The 19,499-nt window shown below is 45.7% G+C and overlaps 1 protein-coding gene across 2 annotated transcripts in view; it reads left to right on the top strand.

Annotated features, from left to right (window-relative positions):
* The window catches only part of LOC126355783 (uncharacterized), a 53,107-nt gene that overhangs the window by 18,534 nt on the left and 15,074 nt on the right, over window positions 1-19,499 (top strand). For both annotated transcript variants that reach the window (XM_050006193.1, XM_050006192.1), the window contains exon 2: window positions 1,824-2,019. In XM_050006193.1, coding sequence (XP_049862150.1) covers window positions 1,824-2,019 — 196 coding nt within the window. The remainder of the gene's footprint in view (window positions 1-1,823; window positions 2,020-19,499) is intronic.

Below are 19,499 nucleotides of genomic sequence, written 5' to 3'. Positions count from 1 at the left end.
AGGGTCCAGAATATTCTTCGCTTTTTTCTCCGTTCTTCTTCAACAATCACTAACAGATTTAACGCAGCTGTTTTACGAGCGCGCATTTTCTTAAAGGAACTGCATGGTTTGCGAGACAAATAACGCCGACAACGGCCGGTGGAGAGCGCTGCCTCTCGTGAAGTCGGATGACCCCTTCCGCATCCACGTCAACATTAGCTGCGTCGTTCTGCGTGAGAAGACGCTTGTGTTTTCGCTGTGACGATGTATGTTAATACGAGAGTCATTTTAATGTTGAAGACCGTTTGTTTCTCCAGACATATCTATTCTAGGTGCGAATGAAAACTTAGTTTACAACATATTTTCACACTTTTTTTGTTTTGTATGTAGTCACCGTTAGAATTTAAACATTTGTCGTTGCGCTTGTGGCGGGGCTGGTTGGTCTCTCACTATCCTCTAAATATCATTCCCCCTACCTGGGTAGGTTTCAGGTTGTCTGCCATGTCACTCGGCGACTGTAGATACTGGTTTAACAGACAAAAGCAGCGTTGACGAACAAATGTATCAAATGGCTCTGAGCACTATGTGACTTAACTTCGGAGGTCATCAGTCCCGTAGAACTTAGACCTACTTAAACCTAACTAACCTAAGGACAGCAGACACATCCATGCCCGAGGCAGGATTCGAACCTGCGACTGCAGCGGTCGCATGGTTCCAGACTGTAGCACCTAGAACCGCTCGGCAACTCCGGCTGGCCAAACATTTACATAGTATTAACAAAATCTTACATTCTTACTTTACGTATGTCCTCCATTCACTCTCTCCGTCTCTCCAAAACACTCACACTACCAAAAGAATATGAATCAATAACTTCCCAAAGTACTTTTTATTACCTCAAAAATATGTGGTAATGAAATTAAATAAAATTCCAGAAAATTGTATAATATGAACCAATCCCCTTGGTTGTAGTATCAGGTGATACTATAGATGAATATAATACGGCCTCTAACTCATAATGTTCGGCCGGCCGCGGTGGCCGAGCGGTTCTAGGCGCTTCAGTCTGGAACCGCGCGACCTCTACGGTCGCAGTCTCGAATCCTGCCTCGGGCATGGATATGTGTGATGTCCTTAAGTTAGGTTTAAATAGTTCTAATTTCTAGGGGACTGATGACCTCAGAAGTTGAGTCCCATAGTGCTCAGAGTCAATGGAACCATTTTTTCAACCCCTAACTCAGTTTCACAATTCCAGCACGGTTATTATGTGTTTCAGGTGAAAGCTTATATCTTCGGAAGTATTGAAGCTATTGATTTGGAATTTTAACTGTATGGTTGTGATATCAATAGAATTTGGTATACTGAGTGTGAAAGAGATCGATTAATATTTAATAGTACTTCTTCAATTTCATAGAGAGTATACGTAACTTACAGCACGCACCGTTAGGCAACTACACGGTTCGCAGGCCCAGTAGCCAGCGTCAGAGCGTGAGAACCGATATCTGCTCTTTTCCTGGCTCCATGGCAAGCTCTGCTTTCAGTGCGAGATGACAACTCTTAATAATTTGCTACGTCGCACGCTGCACACTGACGTGCCACCAAGTTGTCGAACCAGTACCTCACGTCCTCTTTCAGTTCGTTGTCATTTTCGTAGTGCTTTCCGTCCAAAAATATCTTTCAGTTCGGGAGAAAAGTGGTAATCACTCAGGGCAAGTTCCGGGATACAAGGCTTCCCTGTTGTTTATATCTTCGAGTTTTAGACACCAAGTTTATTCTTATGATGAACAGAGTATAGTAGGAATAGAATATATCGGTTCCCTCTGCCACGTTTGTGTTTATTTCCTACGCAGGGGAGGAGCGTGGTGGAGGAGTGCAGGGCGTTCCCGCGCGCGCAGTCCGTGTCCAGGGAGGACCTGGAGTACTTCCTGCGGTCGGTGCACTACCGCTGCGACTACGTGCGGCTGCGCGCCCGCAGGCGGCTGGAGGACAACGGCAACGGCAACGGCAACGGCGATGGCGACGACTGGGCGGGCCTGCCCAACTACAGTGAGTGCCTCTCCTCCCGTACAGCCGTCCACTGCTGCATCACTCCCTCTTCCACTGCATGCCGACAGCCTGTCACATAAAACAGGGAGAATTTTGAGAAATTTTAACATAAAAACTTTGTTCGTCCGCCTGCCAGGGTCAGTGCCCTTTCGGATGAAGGGTGTGTGGAACACCGATTTCCAGACCTACTCTTTTTACGATTGTTTACTTGTCTCACTGTCCATATTGGCCCCTTTCGTCTGTACACTACTAGCGATTAAAATTGCTACACCAAGAAGAAATGCAGATGATAAACAGATATTCACTGGACAAATATATTATACTAGAACTGACATGTGATTACGTTTTCATGCAATTTGGGCGCATAGATCCTGAGAAATCAGTACCCAGAACAACCTCCTCTCGCCGTAATAACGGCCATGATACGCCTGGGCATTGAGTCAAACAGAACTAGGATGGTGTCTACAGGAACAGCTGCCCATGCAGTTTCAACACGATTCCACAGTTCATCAAGAGTAGTGTCTGGCGTATTGTGACGAGCCACTTGCTCGGCCACCATTAACCAGACGTTTTCAGTTGGTGAGGGATCTGCAGAATGTGCTGGCCGGGGCAGCAGTCGAACATTTTCTGTATCCAGAAAGGTCCGTACAGGACCTGCAACATGCGGTCGTGCATTATCCTGCTGAAATGTAAGGTTTCGAAGGGATCGAATGAAGGGTAAAGCCACGGGTCGTAACACATCTGAAATGTAACGTCCACTGTTCAAAGTGCCGTCAATGCGAACAAGAGGTGACCGAGGCGTGTAATCAATGGCACCCCATACCATCAGGCCGGGTGATACGCCAGTATGGCGATGACGAATACACGCTTCCAATGTGCGTTCACCGAGATGTCGCCAAACACGGATGCGACCATCATGATGCTGTAAACAGAACCTGGATTTATCCGAAAAAATGACGTTTTGCCATTCGTGCACCTAGGTTCGTCGTTGAGTACACCATCGCAGGCGCTGCTGTCTGTGATGCAGCGTCAAGGGTAACCGCAGCCGTGGTCTCCGAGCTGATAGTCCATGCTCCTACAAACGTCGTCGAACTGTTCGTGCAGATGGTTGTCGTCTTGCAAACGACGTCATCTGTTGACTCAGGGATCGATACGTAGCTGCACGATCCGTTACAGCCATGCGGATAACATGCCTGTCATCTCGACGGCTACTGATACGAGGCCGTTGTGATCCAGCATGCCGTTCCGTATTACCCTCCTGAACCCACCGATTCCATATTATTCTAACAGTCATTGGATCTCGACCATCGCGAGCAGCAATCTAGCGATACGATAAACCGCAATCGCGATAGGCTACAATCCGACCTTTATCAAAGTCGGAAACGTGATGGAACGCATTTTCCCTCCTTACACGAAGCGTCACAACAACATTTCACCAGGCAACGTCGGTTAACTGCAATTTGTGTATGAGAAATCAGTTGGAAACTTTCCTCATGTCAGCACGTTGCAGGTGTTGCCACCGGCGCCAAGCTCGTGTGAATGCTCTGAAAAGCTAATCATTTGCATATCACAGCATCTTTTTCCTGTCGGTTAAATTTCGCGTCATCTTCGTGGTGTAGCAATTTTAATGGCCAGTAGTGTACCTACACCGTGGTTTCATGTTGACGTTACGAGCTTGCAGGGATGGCGGAGAAGGGTAAATCAGTTTGAGGTAAGGGACCATGTTCCGGAAACGACCGAGTCGAAAGTTAGATTTGTAACGATAGTGTTGTTGCTAAGATTGCAGGTTCAAATAGTTCAAATGACACTGAGTACTATGGGACTTTACATCTTAAGTCATCAGTCCCCTAGACTTAGAACTACTTAAACCTAACTAACCTAAGGACATCACACACATCCATGCTCGAGGCAAGATTCGAACCTGCGACCGTAGCAGCCGCATGGTTCCGGACTGAAGCGCTTAGAACCGCTCGGCCACAACGGCTTTCTAAGAATGCAGGGTAGGCAACTTTCAGAGGTGGTAGTACGGACCAAAATAAGATAAAAATATCTAATAAACGTGGGATCCAAAGAGCTATGAGCACTTATCGATACTGTGATCCAAATCTCTTCTACTGTTACGAGGGTTGCCCAGGGTTTTTTCTCAGCCTAAAACAATGGTACGAATGCGAAACGTTACGCATGTTTTATCTGAAGTCTCCTGAGCGAGCTCGCAATATTTCTGTCATTTCCGACAGATAGCGTAGCTGCAGGGCAGTTTCAAAATGACGTTAGTAGGTGACGTACGTTACAGGAAACGTGTCGTCATTGAATTTCACACTGCAGAGAAAGAAACTTTGGGGAATATTCACAAACACTTGTACAAGGTCCATGGAGCATCTGATGTCGACAGAGGTACAGTTAGTCGCTGGGCACGCAGAGTGAGGTCATCAGAAGGCATGTTGCGAGCTGATGTTTTCATTCACGAGGACAGACGCATTACGATTCGGCATTTGGCGCTGCATCTGTCAATTAGCAAAGGAAGCGTTGGTGCAATTATCCGCATTCTTGGAAGTTTAAAAGTATGTGCAAGATTGGTCCTGCGGTCTCTAACGGTGGATCACAAATCGCACAGGAAAAACGTTTGTCTTGACTTTTTTGCAGCGTTTTCAAGCTGAGGGGGTGGCCTTCTTGTCCCGGATTGTGACAGGTGATGAAACCTGGGTTCACCGTTTTGATCCCGAAACGAAACGACAGTCTATCGAATGATGCCATTGCCACTCTCTATAGAAGAAAAAATACAAAGCAATTGCTTCCACTCGTAAGGTCATGATCACTGTCTTCTGGGACTGTGAAGTTGTGATTCTCATTCATGTGATGCCAAAAGGCGATACCATTAATTCAGAAGCATATGTCAACACATTCACAATACTCAAGACGCGCTTCCGTCAACCGGGAGACGTTTTGCTGCAACACGACAGCGCCATAGAACGATATGGAGTTTATGTGGAAAAATAGGATCTGTAGATAAAACACTATTCTTCTCTGTGTGTAATTATTATTATGTTCAGAAGAATTGTTCAAGAAAAAAATGCGGTGGATTACTTTCTGGGCAACCCTCGTGCTGCTTCCCATATTTTTGGAGGAGGTAGTATTGACCAAAACACGAAAGAAATGTCAAGTAACCACGGGCTCTAAGCTACATACCTTAATAGCTATGAGCACTTATCGGTACTGTGATCCAAATCTCTTGTACTCCACGCACTTTGCTTTCCATATTTTTGGAGGAGGTAGTACGGACCAAAGCAAGAAACAAATGTAGTAAATATGGGCTCTAAAATGCATACCTGAAGAGCTATGGGCACTTGCTCACTCGAAAAGATGTGCTTCGCAGTAGCGAAGACAACTGCTCATAGCTCTTAAGGAATGCATATTACAACCCATGTTTCCTAGAAATGTCTTACTTGTTTTAGTCCATACTACCAACTACCTCTGAATGTTGCGTACCCTATAATCCCAGCATCAGCAGGACTTGTATATGTATTTCACTGTCAGTGGTGTTAGAACGATTTTCGCTTGTAACTTTCGACTTGGCCATTATCGTACTTGGGTCTCTTATCTCAATCTTCCATGAGAGACTGTACCATCAGCATGCTGTATAATAGCCGAAGCACACATGAGGGCAACGGGCTGTCCACGAGAGCTTATAGGACTACCTCCATACTCATTCTCTGTGCTGCGGCTGGTGAACTGCCAATTACCATCCGACGGTAACTTCACATAGTGCGTCAGGGGTGTTTGTTCGTTGCTACTTTTAATTCAGCAGCGTACCGTACAGTTGCTCGTCCACCTATGTAACGCCTCTTTGTCAAACGTTCAAGGGCAACGAGGTCGTTTGAAGTGTGTGCTAGAGTCTCTTGGTGTGTGGCACATACAGGCTCAAATCTGTCAGCCTGGTTACTGCAGAGTCCGGCCCAGAGTAATTTTAGATTTAGTGTAAAATAGCAGAGACTGCTCTCCTGCTTCTGCTTTTCATATGTTGCTTTCCCACATTTTAGACGAGCACGGCAACTACGTAGCTGTCTTCACGAACGGGTCTAAATGGAGGGATTCCGTTTGCTGCTCTGTTGTTTCCCCTGATAGTGCCCTCAGGATTCGGTTGTCTACAGACTTCACTGTATTCGGTGCCGAATTATCCGCAATCTTGGTGAGCAGATGAGGTGTGCGATGCCTGCTAGATTGCTCGTCTGTTCCGACTCTCCGAATGCCCTTCACCCTCTGCAATGCTTCTATTCAACCGGTAAAGTAGTCTAGAAAATCCAAGATGCCCTTCTCCAACTTCAAAGGCCGGGGAAGGCGTCGTCTTTCTGCCGGATGCCAGGGCACATGGGTATTGCGGGGAACGAAAGGGCGCAGCCAAGGAGGCGCTTCGTGATTCTCAGTTAAGTGTGGCATCCCCCTGTATGCTACCTTCTCGCTGTTGAGGTGCAGAGTCATGCTTCGCTGGAAAGAAAGATGGCTGGAAGTGCCAGACACTAAACTGCACCTAGTAAAGTCCCAATGCGACAGTGGCGTGCCTTCTTCCAGCCACGCAGGGGAGATGACATTCTCCTTACTCATCTTCGCGTTGGTCCCAGCCCTATGACGCATGGCTTCTTATACCGGTGAGAGGACCTTCCAATGCGTGTTACAGATCACTGTGCCCTACATTTTACTAGATTGTGTTTTATTTTCAGACCGGACGACAGACTTGTCGACAGATCTGCCCTCTGTGATATTCCAACAAATGTGATTAGAGTTGTAAAGTTTTGCGACTTCTCTAACTTCTTTACAAAAATGTTAGGGAGATGTTCTTAATGTGTTAACAGGGTGACTGGCTCACACTCGTTTTTTGAAAGTGGTCAGCCAACCACATTTCCTTCTGCAGTTATTTCAGCATCTGCATCATTTTCTTTGTGTTTTAATTCAGGTGTGGCACCTTTTACCCTTTCTCCGTTGTCTTAATGCTTGTGAGACGGAGTGATTGGGGAGGTCGCCGTGAATGAGGTGGGGGTGAGTGAGTGAGTGTTATTTTGTAGGCTTACTCCTCACGGCGTGAGAACATTTTTAGCACTTTTACCCACATCCGTTTATTTTAATATTTGTAAGGGCGTTGATATCCTCGCCGTTGAGCGTCCATAAACAACCAACATATACACACACACACACACACACATTCTATAATGGCGCCCCAGTTCGACGAGACTGAGCAACAGTGGCGTCTTGCCTGAAGATGACGGCCACGTGGGCCGTCGAAATATCGTCAACTTGGCTCGTAGATTCTGGTACAAAGCCAGGAAGAGTATCGCAAGTTAATCCGCCCGGAAAGCTTACGACATTGCAATCCTTCGACAGGTCTGATGTTTTCCTCCATATTGTCCTATCTTACGCTAATCTACTCATCCCTAAGTAAAGAATCCCCAATAATCTGTTTTTGCATTGGTCTACCACTGCTGTTTTCTCGCTACTACTTTTCCTTCCAGCGCCACGTTAACCATTTCTGGATGCTGTAGCGGATGTTCCACTAATTGACCTGCCCCCTTTTCTGTAAGCATGTTTCATAGACTCCTTCTCATCATCTGTTCTTTGTAGTACTAGTTCATTTCATGTTTTATCTGTCTACTTATTTCTTAACATTCTTCAGTAGTACGCAATCGAAAAATTTCCCAACAAATGGCTCTGAACACTATGGGACTTAACATCGGAGGTCATCTGTCCCCTAGAACTTATGATTACTGAAACCTAAGTAACCTAAGGACATCACACACATCCATGCCCAACAAATCGTCTTCTTTTCCCTCGTCTTTTTCCACTCACCTGGAGTCCATGTTCCTGACAAGTCTTCTCCATTTTCCTCGGTTCCTTTTCCTAAAATGTTTCTTCCTCAAGTTCAAATGGTTCAAATTGCTCTGACCACTAATGCACTGACCATCTGAGGACATCAGTCCCCTAAAACTTAGAACTACTTAAACCTAACTAACCTAAGGACATCACACACATCCATGCGCGAGGCAGGATTCGAACCTGCGACCGTAGCGGTCGCGCGGTTCCGGACTGAAGCGCCTAGAACTGCTCGACCATCTCTCGTCCTCTCGCATATGCTGTCCATCCATCTTTTTCAACTGTCACATTCCACTATCATTTATATCATTCTCGTACCAACATAGTTGTCGTCGCTTTTCATGACGTATTCGTACCGTACCAGTCTTCTCTCTTGAAATTTCTTTGGCTGTCAATTTAACGTTGTTTCTTGTTCTCTCACTTCTGAATCTATCGGCTCTGGCGATACCACAAATTTTTCTTAACTTGCTCATTTCAGCCACATCCACTGCCTTGCAGTGAGTCTTAGCTGGTGCCCGTCTCTGCCCCACATACAATTCCAGATTTCACTGGTGACTTGTATACCTGTCCTTTAGCCTTCAGATTTCTTCTTCTGTAGCACAATACACCTGACGATCCTCTCCAGTTCATCCAGCCTATCTGCACTCTAAGGACTATTGCAATTACTGCACTGCGATCGTCAGATACTGTTGATGCTAGATAGTTAAAGCTATCGACTTTCTTGAAGTTTTGTCCACCTAACTGGACTGTCCCTTTCTCTTGTCCTCTTATTGATTTTCACCCATGTGTCTTCCACAGCTTTCCTCCGTTCCATTGTCATTTTCCGCTCATCCTTATTGGTGCTACATAACCCTATATCATCTGCGAACATCTTACACCAAGGCCTTGCTCTATTGTATTTTCTGATAATACATCGACGGTCATACTGGAAATACATGGGCTCAATGCACACCCTTGATGCAACCCTACTGTAGATGGTGTGAAGTCTGTTAGCTCTACACTGCTTCTTACTCGAGTTCTTGCACCTTTATAAATGTCCTAAATAAAACGTACGTATTTCCTACCATTTTCTCTCTTTCTCTCTCTCTCTCTCTCTCTCCCTCCCTCTCTCTCTCTCTCTCTCTCTCTCTCTCTCTCTATCTCTCTCTCTCTCACACACTCTCACACACACACACACACACACACACACACACACACACACACACACACACCTCCAGATTACTTGCCATGGCGCTCCGACCTAAGTGTTTCCTAGGTCTATAAAAGCTAGATTCTTCTTCTTCTCGCTGTCTTTCTCTACAAGCTGCCGAAGCGCATAGACTACATCCATTGTTCCTTTCCCCGGCATGAATCCGAGATATCCAATCCTTATCGCTACTTCTCCATTATTTTCTCTCATATTTTCGTAGTATGTGCCATTAGTTTTATTCTTCTGCAGTGAGATACTACAGTGCTGAATGTTACACTTCTCCTTGAATAAGGTGATTACTGTAGTGTCTCTCCAGTCATCCGTAATTCTTTCTTCCTGACATATCAGGTGCATCCAGTCCCAGAGCATATCCAACTCTTCTTCATAGCGACACTTTCAGACTTCAACAGGGATATCATCAGGATCTGCCTTTACATCTACATCTTCATCTATGTCTACTACTACTCTGCAATTCATAGCCGGCCGCTGTACCCGAGGGGTTGTAGACGCTTCAGTCCGGAACCGCGCTGCTGCTGCGCTCGCAGGTTCGAATTCTGCTTCGGGCATGGATGTGTGTGATGTTCTTAGGTTAGTTAGTTTTAAGTAGTTCTAAGTCTAGGGAACTGATGACCTCAGATGTTAAGTCCCATAGTGCTTAGAGCCATTTTTTCCAGTTCATACTTACGTGTCTGACAAAGCGTTCGTAGAACCACTGGCAGACTATTTGTATACTGTTCTACTCTGAAACAACGCGTGGGGAAAACTAACGCTTCAATCTCTACGTGCAAGCTCTGATTTTTCTTATTGTATTACGGCGATCATTTCTCCTTGTGTAGGTGGGTGTCAACAAGATACTTTCGCGTTCAAAGGACAAAGTTGGAGATTGAAATTTCGTGGAAAGATCTCGACGCAGCGATAAACGCCTTTGTTTTAATGATTACCACTCCAACTCGCTTACCATATCCGAGACACTCTTTTCCCTACTTCTGTATCAGCATACTCCGAAAGGAATCTATGTGTATACAATCTTAACCGGAAGACCTGCCAAACTGTATACCAATTAGAATCGTTTCACAGTACGCTGATTCCCCTTTTCATTTTCTTCATGAGTGTATGTAAATTAATTTCTTCTCGGATGTTGATTCGGATATATTCGTTGATACTGCACGATATTTCGACATCGTGTTCAAAATGTTCAAATGTGTGTGAAATCTTATGGGACTTAACTGCTAAGGTCATCAGTCCCTAAGTTACACACTACTTAACCTAAATTATCCCAAGGACAAACACACACACCCATGCCCGAGGGATGACTCGAACCTCCGCCGGGACCAGCCGCACAGTCCGTGACTGCAGCGCCTGAGACCGCTCGGCTAATCCCGCGCGGCTCGACATCGTGACTTGGTGCCGTATTCGGAGCAAACCGACAAATCCTCAGCAGCCACCTGAAGTTGGTAACGAGTCGCAATCCTCAATATTTCTTCGGTATTATAAGCTATACACTGTTGCATGCCCGAGAGTAAATAACTACCGTTCAATAGTACTACACTTCAGACGTTTCCTATTTGTTCTTCGATGGATTTCCGATGGTCCGCGTTTCACTTTTATTCAGTGCTGTGCTGCCGACGTACTCTTTCAGAGACTTGTTCCAATTCTCCATATCAGTTCCCGATACCAGCAGAACTCACTCAGGGAAGAGAGTTCTCTTCGCCTGCGCCACTCTCTTTCTGTTATCTTCCTCGCCTCAGCCATCATCTGAAATCTTGCTTTATGGATGGGAGAAATCTTTCCTTTCTTCCACTACTGTGTAGTTGCGAATTTTGACGTTGAGGAAGCCGTTATTCTCCTTTCTACTGCTATTCATCAACTTTGTATTTCCTTTTCTTATTCTTACGCCACATCTCTTGTCGTCTCCCTGCCCATTCATTTCAACTGGTCTTCCGAGTCTTCCTCAGGACTAATTTACACGACGGCATTAGATTGCATAACTTGTTTCGTGAAATCAGTTTCGCGCAACTGTTCGTGTATGACAGCATACACTGCCACACCAGTGTACAATTCAGTTTGTTCTTTCGTGCGTGCCCGAGTCGAGTCTGAAATGAAAGTTTTGGCAGCTGTACTGATAGTGGAGGAGTCAATGCATGTCTGCATGAAATCGCTGCAAATGAAAATAAACAGGAGACGTGTTTCGATTCGTGATTGAATAAAAATAGTCGTCAGCTCCTTTGTCACCTATCTCGTTGCAAGAAATTATAATGCAAGACCCAAGAAGTTCTTTATCCACCTGGGGATATCGCCAGAACAGTTCGCGTTTGTTCTTATTTGAGTTAATGATGTGATAAGGAACAGAGATAGGGTGATGCCTGAAGCATTGTTGCCAGAAGTGAGGCTAGAGATCACACTTTAGGTTTTGGCAAGTGAAGATTCGTATTCATCTCCACAGTAGATGTTGTCTCTTCCACAGGCAGATGTTTTACTTTCTTGTCTTTTTCGTAATTCTACATCTGCATGTAAATTTCTACTCCGTAAGCCACATAATGGTGCGTGACGGAGGGCACTTTACGTGCCACTGTCATTACCTCCCTTTCCTGTTCCAGTCGCGTATCGTACGCGGGAAGAAAGACTGACGGAAAGCCTCCGTGCGCGCTCGAATCTCTCTAATTTTACATTCGTGATCTCCTCGGGAGGTATAAGTAGGGGGAAGTAATATATTCAATACCTCAATCAGAAACGCACCCTCTCGAGACCTGGACAGCAAGCTACACCGCGATGCAGAGCGCCTCTCCTGCAGAGTGTGCCACTTGAGTTTGCTAAACATCTCCGAAATCCTATCACGCTTACCAAATAACCCTGTGACGAAACTCGCCGCTCTTCTTTGGATCTTCTCTATCTCCTCTGTCAACCCGACCTGGTACGGATCCCATACTGATAAGCAATACTGAAGTATAGGTCGAACAAGTGTTTTGTGTTTCTAGTGGAATGAATTTTGCTCTGCACCTCAGACATCGTCAGTCCATTCAAGTTCAGGTCGTTAGGATGGCCTTGAGCGCAGCAAAATGCCGCTGTTTATTTTTGTGTTCACCATAATTGAAATCCCACAAACGTCTAGGTGTAGTATACACGTTGAAGAAGTGAAAAGTATGCTCCGTTCCCCACTTCGTATTTAAGTTCGCTAACGTGCTACCGACACGACTGCTTACCGCGAAGCACGCGCAAGTGCTAGTTTCGTATTGGTCCAAGCCGAGACTGTGCAGTTTCTCCAGCGGCTAGCGCGACCTCACGCCGCACACGCGCAGTAGTGCAGTTTCGAAATCCAGTCGTAGTATAAACTAGTCTTTACATTCGGTGATAAGGGCGACTGTCCGCCCAGACCAAATTGACAGTCGGCGCGATGGCTGATGAGACCGACGTCAAAGGCTCCCATTAGTCAATGCGCCGTGTGTCAACTTGGACGGCGCGGGCAGTACCTCGTCAGTGTACCTTAGCACTGTACTGTGTTCCTTCATGCTCCCTTATTTCACGTCAAACATTCCTTTCATTTGTGTCCCACCTGGAAGGCGGCGCGTGGGTCTGTTCCTAAAAACCGAAAGGTGGGCTGAATGACGATAGCGAGTAGGAGCAGGAAAGGCGAAAACCTCTCGGTCCTGCAGTGTGAATTAAAATTACATTTACTTTAGCAAGAAGATGAATACATAACTTTGCACTGAGGTGCGAGGCCTTTTCCTGTGGCGAAGCCATGGTTTACACAAATGAAAGTCTTATAGCAACTGGGGAAAGCAGTCATATACCCACACGGTCACACGGGGATATCACAAAAAAAACTAAGGCAAAAAAGGAAATGATAGGAGAGGAAAGGGGAATCCTCGTCGCCAGCTTTTGTATCCCGCCTGGAAGGCGGCGCCTGGGTCTCCTCCTGTAAATGAAGCGTAGGCCGAATGTAGGAAGTGAGTAGGAGCAGGAAAAGGTAAAACACGTCGGTACTGTGTGTCAGATTATAGATATTTGCTATAGGCAAAAACACGTTAATAAATGGTTACATAACTTTGCAATGATGAGCAAGCCTTAGACCTGTCGTAAGTAGTGTAAAGTCTCGATAGCAAGCCAACACCCTCTGAAGTTGAAGCGAAGAGTCCCGGCCGCCTGCTCTTGATCAAAATGGTCTGAATCCGGAGCGACGCTCGCAGAGCTCTACAGCGCCGGATAGAGGTGCTATCGTTGGTGTCTCGTAGTGCCAACTTACGAACTTGCACCTGCGTCATGGCACCGTTGCTATCGATACTACACTTTTACTTTTTTCTTTACTTATTCAATGTACAAGTAGAACAACAGTGATGTAAGCTGCAGCCCGGCCTTACGCCCTTCTTAATAGTGACTTGGCTTTCTTCCTCTTCCACTTTTTTGGGTACCCACTTATGTACCTAAGACCCACAAAGGGGTAGAATTAAAATACTGCAGTGTCTATTCTCTTCCCTTTAGCTAGCGTAGTGTGATAACTCAACATCGAAAAATGACGTTAGAGTGAGTTATGACGCACCTTTCCAGTAAACCACAGAAACAAAATGACTACAGAGGTTTAGATGCGCAGTACTGATACCAGATATACAGCGTATAACAAAACGGTATGGACAAACTATCAGGAAACGTTCCTTACACATATAGGAATAAAACGAGCTATATTGACATGGATCTGGAAAGAATGTATTTCCATCTTCGAGTTCATTTCCTATTTCTCTTCAGAATCACAGTAATTATGGGAGCCACAAAGAAACAGAACGTATCAGCATTACGTAAAACGTTCTCTTATATGAAATATTGAGAATACCCCCTTGGTTACGTTTGATTACAATATACAGTAAGTTGTAAATCATAGGATCACCTCTGACGTTTGTTGTTCTAATGGGACGAAAGTAATGTTGACATGTGACTCACTTCATTGCTTGTGTTGGCATGCCACTAGTGTCATTAATCTACTAGCACGGAGCACGTTGCATCGAGTCTTTAGTGTTCACCACGTGCAGTAATAGGCTAAACGATCCAAGCTCCTTAAGATGACGACCAACTGCTTCAGACGTCAGGGTACCATCGTTCTGCAGCTCTCTCCCGATACAAACATTGAGCGCCACGGCCATTAACATCTGCTAATCTGTACAGGAAATGGGCACCTGCCAGCTCCGCATTTGATTACACTTCCTTTGCACTGTACTGGAAACCAAGTCTTTGATGAACACTAAGCATCTGATGTTATGTAGTAAGTACTATTGTAGCAATGAGGTTAGTCACATGTCAACACTTAAAATGAAGTGAGTCACATGTCAACATTGTTTTCGTTCAACAAGAACAAACAAACACAGGCGGGGAACCTAAGAATTACAACTCACTGTGTAAGTAACGAAACGTAACGAGGAGGGTATTTTGAACATATCATCTAAGAAACGGTTTCATGTAACGCTGACATGTTCTGTTTCTGTGCATTTTCCATGATTAGTGTGATTATGGAGAGAAGTAGAACATGGGCTCTGACATGGAAAACCAGGGTTCCCGGACCTGTGTCCATATAACACATTTTATTTATCCATGTGCGAACAATGTTTTCTGAAAGTTTGGCCACATGCTGTATGTCCTCAAGGATTAGGGTGTTCTCGTGTGCTTATTCAAGTTATGACTGCAGCTGGCGTTCATCAGTATTTCCCTAAGCCAGTCAAACAAGATAATGCATTGAGTGAGTCCTTGTTCAAGTAATGAGTGCGTCAGCAATGTTTGTTCGCGCTTTGTGCAGCCCGGTTGTGGTATCTAGGGACCCTTCCAAACGGTTTGTGAGCTTGTCATCAGTTTCCTAAATTAATGCAATTCTATTTTTTAGAGTTCCGAGCCTCAATCGGTGAAAACCAAACTCTTATAGAGCCGCTTTGATTTACGTCTGTCCGACAAAAAACCTTTCTCTCAGGAACGGGTAGATGTATCAAGTTCAAATTTGGGTCACACATTAAGGCCTTGGCGGTGTAAAAAGTGGAAGCTTCTAAGTCAACGCAATCAAGATATACGGCCGTTTATGTTACGTATTTTGATACTCGGAAACTCACTCATCCAAACCTATAGGATTCTTCCCGTTGATCTTCAATGATGAAATTCGGCAAGAAGTACACTACTGGCCATTTATATTGCTACACCACACAGATGACGTGCTACAGACGAGAAATTTAACCGACAGGAAGAAGATGCTGTGATGTGCAAATGATTCACTTTTCAGAGCATTCACATAAGGTTGGCGCCGGTGGCGACACCTACAACGTGTTGACATGAAAAAAGTTTCCGATCGATTTCTCATACACAAACAGCAGCTGACCGGCGTTGCCCGGTGAAACGTTGTTGTGATGCCTCGTGTAAGGAGGAGAAATTCGTATCATCACGTTTCCGACTTTGATAAAGGTCGGATTGTAGCCTATAGCGATTGCGGTTTATCGTATCGTGACATTGCTGCTCGAGTTGGTCGATATCCAATGACTGTTAGCAGAATATGGATTCGGTGGGTTCAGGAGGGTAATACAGAACGCCGTGCTGGATCCCAACGGCCTCGTATCACTAGCAGTCGAGATGACAGGCATCTTATCCGCATGGCTGTACCGTATCGTGCAGCCACGTCTCGATCCCTGAGTCAACAGATGGGGACGTTTGCAAGACAACAACCATCTGCACGAGCAGTTCGACGACGTTTGCAGCAGCATGGACCAGCAGCTCAGAGACCATGGCTGCGGTTACCCTTGACACTGCATTACAGACAGGAGCGCCTGCGATGGTGTACTCGACGACGAACCTCGGTGAACGAATGGCATAACGTCATTTTTTTGAATGAATCCAGGTTCTGTTTACAGCATCATGATGGCCGCATCCGTGTTTGACGACATCGCGGTGAACGCACATTGGAAGCTTGTGTTCGTCTTCGCCATACAATAGTTGGAAGGGTCCAGGCCACAGGAGGGAGCGTTATGGTCTGAGGAATGTTTTCGTGACATTCCCTAGGTGATCTCGTCATTTTGGAAGGCACAACGGCTCAAGACAAGTATGCATCTATCCTTGGAGACCACGTCCACCCCTAAATGCTGTTTGTTTTTCCTCGCCACAACGGTATCTACCAGCAGAATAATACACCGTGACAAACAGGTCAGAGTGTACGTATGTTGGTCAAAGGGCACCAGTATGAGTTTACCATACTCCCGTGGCCACCAAATCTGCCCAGATTTAAACCTGGGACCACCTCAGTCGAGCTCTTCGCGGCATGGATCCTGAACTGTGAAACCCAGCGCTCCTGGCCACGTCTCTGGAGTCGGCATACCTCACCATCGCTATTGGGTCATTCTAGAACCTCATTGAGTATCTTCCTGCACGCCTGTAATGCAGAAGGTGGTTACTTTGCTTTTTGGCAGGTGCTCAAACTAGCGTAGATGCCGCAGAGGTCAGCTCGTATTTTCCGCAGTCGTAGAGGTCGTGTTGACAGATACGCAGGTGGCGCTGTTGTAACCCTCTGTACAGAGATGCGTACTTTGATGACTTGTGTTCTTCGAGTCCCTTGCATGTATTGTGTGTCAGCCGTGTGGATGTGGGCTGTTTTTTTTTCTATACGACCGACAGGCAGCAGCAAGTAGAAAGGTACACGAAAGTGTTTACCTTATTACATAAAACCTTACTACTTGGATAAATTTTCACTGCCACTGTAGCGTTCTTCCACCATGGTCTGCAACTTCTCCGACGCTTCTTGTTAAGCACACTTTCTTCTACGGAGACATACACGTGGAATGTTAATTTCTCTAAATCTCAAACGGTCCTTGGTCCACATACTGATTAGTGCCTCATGAGACTTCAGTCCTGTATGTAAATTAGTTGGTGTCTGACAGGTAGTGGGCTGGATTGTACTTGCCAGAGATACACCACTCGTAGCTATAGAGTGCTGACACTGTCGACTCCTTCTGTGTTGCCACTTTTGCCGCTTGCTTATTTCAAGAAATAGAATCCATCACATAAAAAATGATGTCGAGATGGCGAACCAAAGCTTGAGCTTTATTGGCAGATCACATAGTAGGTGCAAGTAATCTACTAAAGAGCATATATTTGATATTCTTAGACACACTACACTAGAGATCTACACCTTAGGAAAAGTTTAGGTTTTTTACGTGATTTTTGTAGGACACATAGACTAAAAGCGGTATGCTGCAGCCATAGAGAGCGGAGCGGTAGGCTGGCTCCGTGTAAGCAGTGGTTCGGGGCCCACGAGAAATATGGACACCGCAACGAACTTGTGACGTCACAGTACTGTCCTTGTCCGCCGTATTTGGCAAACGCCCGGCTCCCTGCAGGGCCCACGGTATATCATTATGTCAACGGCAATGTACCCACCACAGATCGGAACTATGTCGTGTGTTATGCAGGGTTTGCCTGTACCGAGTGGTTATAATTTAACTTTTCCTATTTATAATTTTATAACACGGAAACTAGTTACCCTAGAAGTACCAAACTTGGTAGCATGAATGTCGAGGACATGGGGAAGAGAAATAATACAGAATCGATTCATTTGAGACACTTTTAATGTGCTGATACAGTACATCACACCATTACATACCGGTACCATTAATGCTGCAAGAGGGACTCATCACCGTCAAGAAGAGTCTGAAAGCGCAGGATTGCTTTCTGCACAGCAGAACGAAGCACGTCCGTAGGTATGCTGGCTGCCTCTCTTGACATGCTGCGCTTCAGATCAGCACATCTGTGAATGCTCCCTTGGTAAACCCTGTCCTTCAGGTAGTCCTACACCCAGAAACCACAGGGAGTGGGATCAGGTGATCGTGCTGGCCAAGCTTTTGGAAAATATCGGCCGATAATTCGATCGTTTTCAAATGTTATTGATTGGCGACTCCATGGAGTGCTGTGCACACAACGACCGTATACGTGAAATTAGAAGGAAGGTCAGCGTTGGCCGTAATATTGATGGTTTATTGATAGCAAAATCGATTTTCAATCACATAGTGGGCATCTTCAGTGCTGTGGTGTACACGTTAAACTCTTAGGCACTGGTATCAAGTTGTTATCAGTAATAAAAGCTAAGAAACGATCACGATTTCAGTAATTGTGCTTTGATTACTGATAATAAATTGATACCAGTGTCTATGAGTTTAACTTGTACACCACAGCGCTGAAGGTGACCACTATGTGATTAAAAATCGATTTTGCTATCAATAAACCACCAATATTACTGCCAACGCTGACCTTCATTTTAATTTCTAGTTTTCAACTGTGTTTCGGAGAAGCGAAGCAAGTGAAGTTCAAGAGCGATGTGCGGTGGGGCCCCATATTGCTTGAAAACTGTTGAGTTCAGTGCGTCTCTCTCCTGTAGGGCGGGTATGACATGCTGGCGAAGCATGTCTTTGGTCCTTGAGCGCCAAACTGCACCAAAAAACAGGCCAATGATGAACGTACACGTGAGGACACGTTCATCGTACAGAGGAACTTCATGCACAGTGACTGGAAGTAAAGATCCCCACACGGCAGTTCTGTGAGTTCACCTCACCCGTCAGAGAAAAATGAACTTCGTCTATCCGTAGGATGGTTCAGGGCCAGCCCTAATCAACTTCAGTCTTTGCGAGGAAGTGGAGAGCGAAATCAACCCGTCGTTCGTCGTTGTGTTTCCTGTGGTGCTGGCTGCCACACGGCAGGTCTAGCGAGACTTCCTAGCACTCGCCCCAGTTGTACAACCGACTTTGCTAGCGATGGTTCACTGACAAAATACGCTCTCATTTGCCGAGACGATAGTTTAGCATAGCCTTCAGCTACGTCATTTGCTACGACCTAGCAAGGCGCCATATTCAGTTACCATTGATATTGTGAATCATGTACTGTCACGAGCGACGTTCATCATTAATGCATTAAAGTTAAGTATTCCACCAGCTACGTCCGTTTTTCTGAAGTCTAATTTCCTTGTCGTGTTCCAGACCTCACGCCAGCCTGCGTCAGCTAAAACGCGTGCCTTTCGGCCTCCTCTAGTAACACGGTGTTGGCTCTCCTGCCAACCACAACACCATGTACGGATACCATTTGAGAATGATTCGAAGCACATTCCGTACAGTGGACCACGTGATGTTCAACTGCCGTCACACGTCACGCGCACGCCTCTGGCGATCGAGGATTGCGCGCAGCGTTGTCTGCCATAGCAACAGCTATTCCATCAATCACCTGTGGTGCAACCAGTCGTCAGCCTCTTCTCGGAAATATGCCCAGTTCTCCAGTTGATTCGAACTTCTTCACCATGCTCCGCGCAGCAGGTGGAGAGAGAGGACCCGCCTGTAAGCCTTTCAGCAGGCGATGTTCCCGAAGTGCAGCTACAACAGCCTTACTGTTGTTTTGATAGTACAGCTTCACCAATACTGCCCTGCTCCTTTGGTCCTAG

This window comes from Schistocerca gregaria, chromosome 3, assembly GCF_023897955.1.
Source record: "Schistocerca gregaria isolate iqSchGreg1 chromosome 3, iqSchGreg1.2, whole genome shotgun sequence".
NCBI classification, from domain to species: Eukaryota; Metazoa; Arthropoda; class Insecta; order Orthoptera; family Acrididae; genus Schistocerca; species Schistocerca gregaria.
The sequence above is the reverse complement of the archived record's forward strand: the minus strand, read 5'-3'. Positions and strand labels throughout refer to the sequence as shown.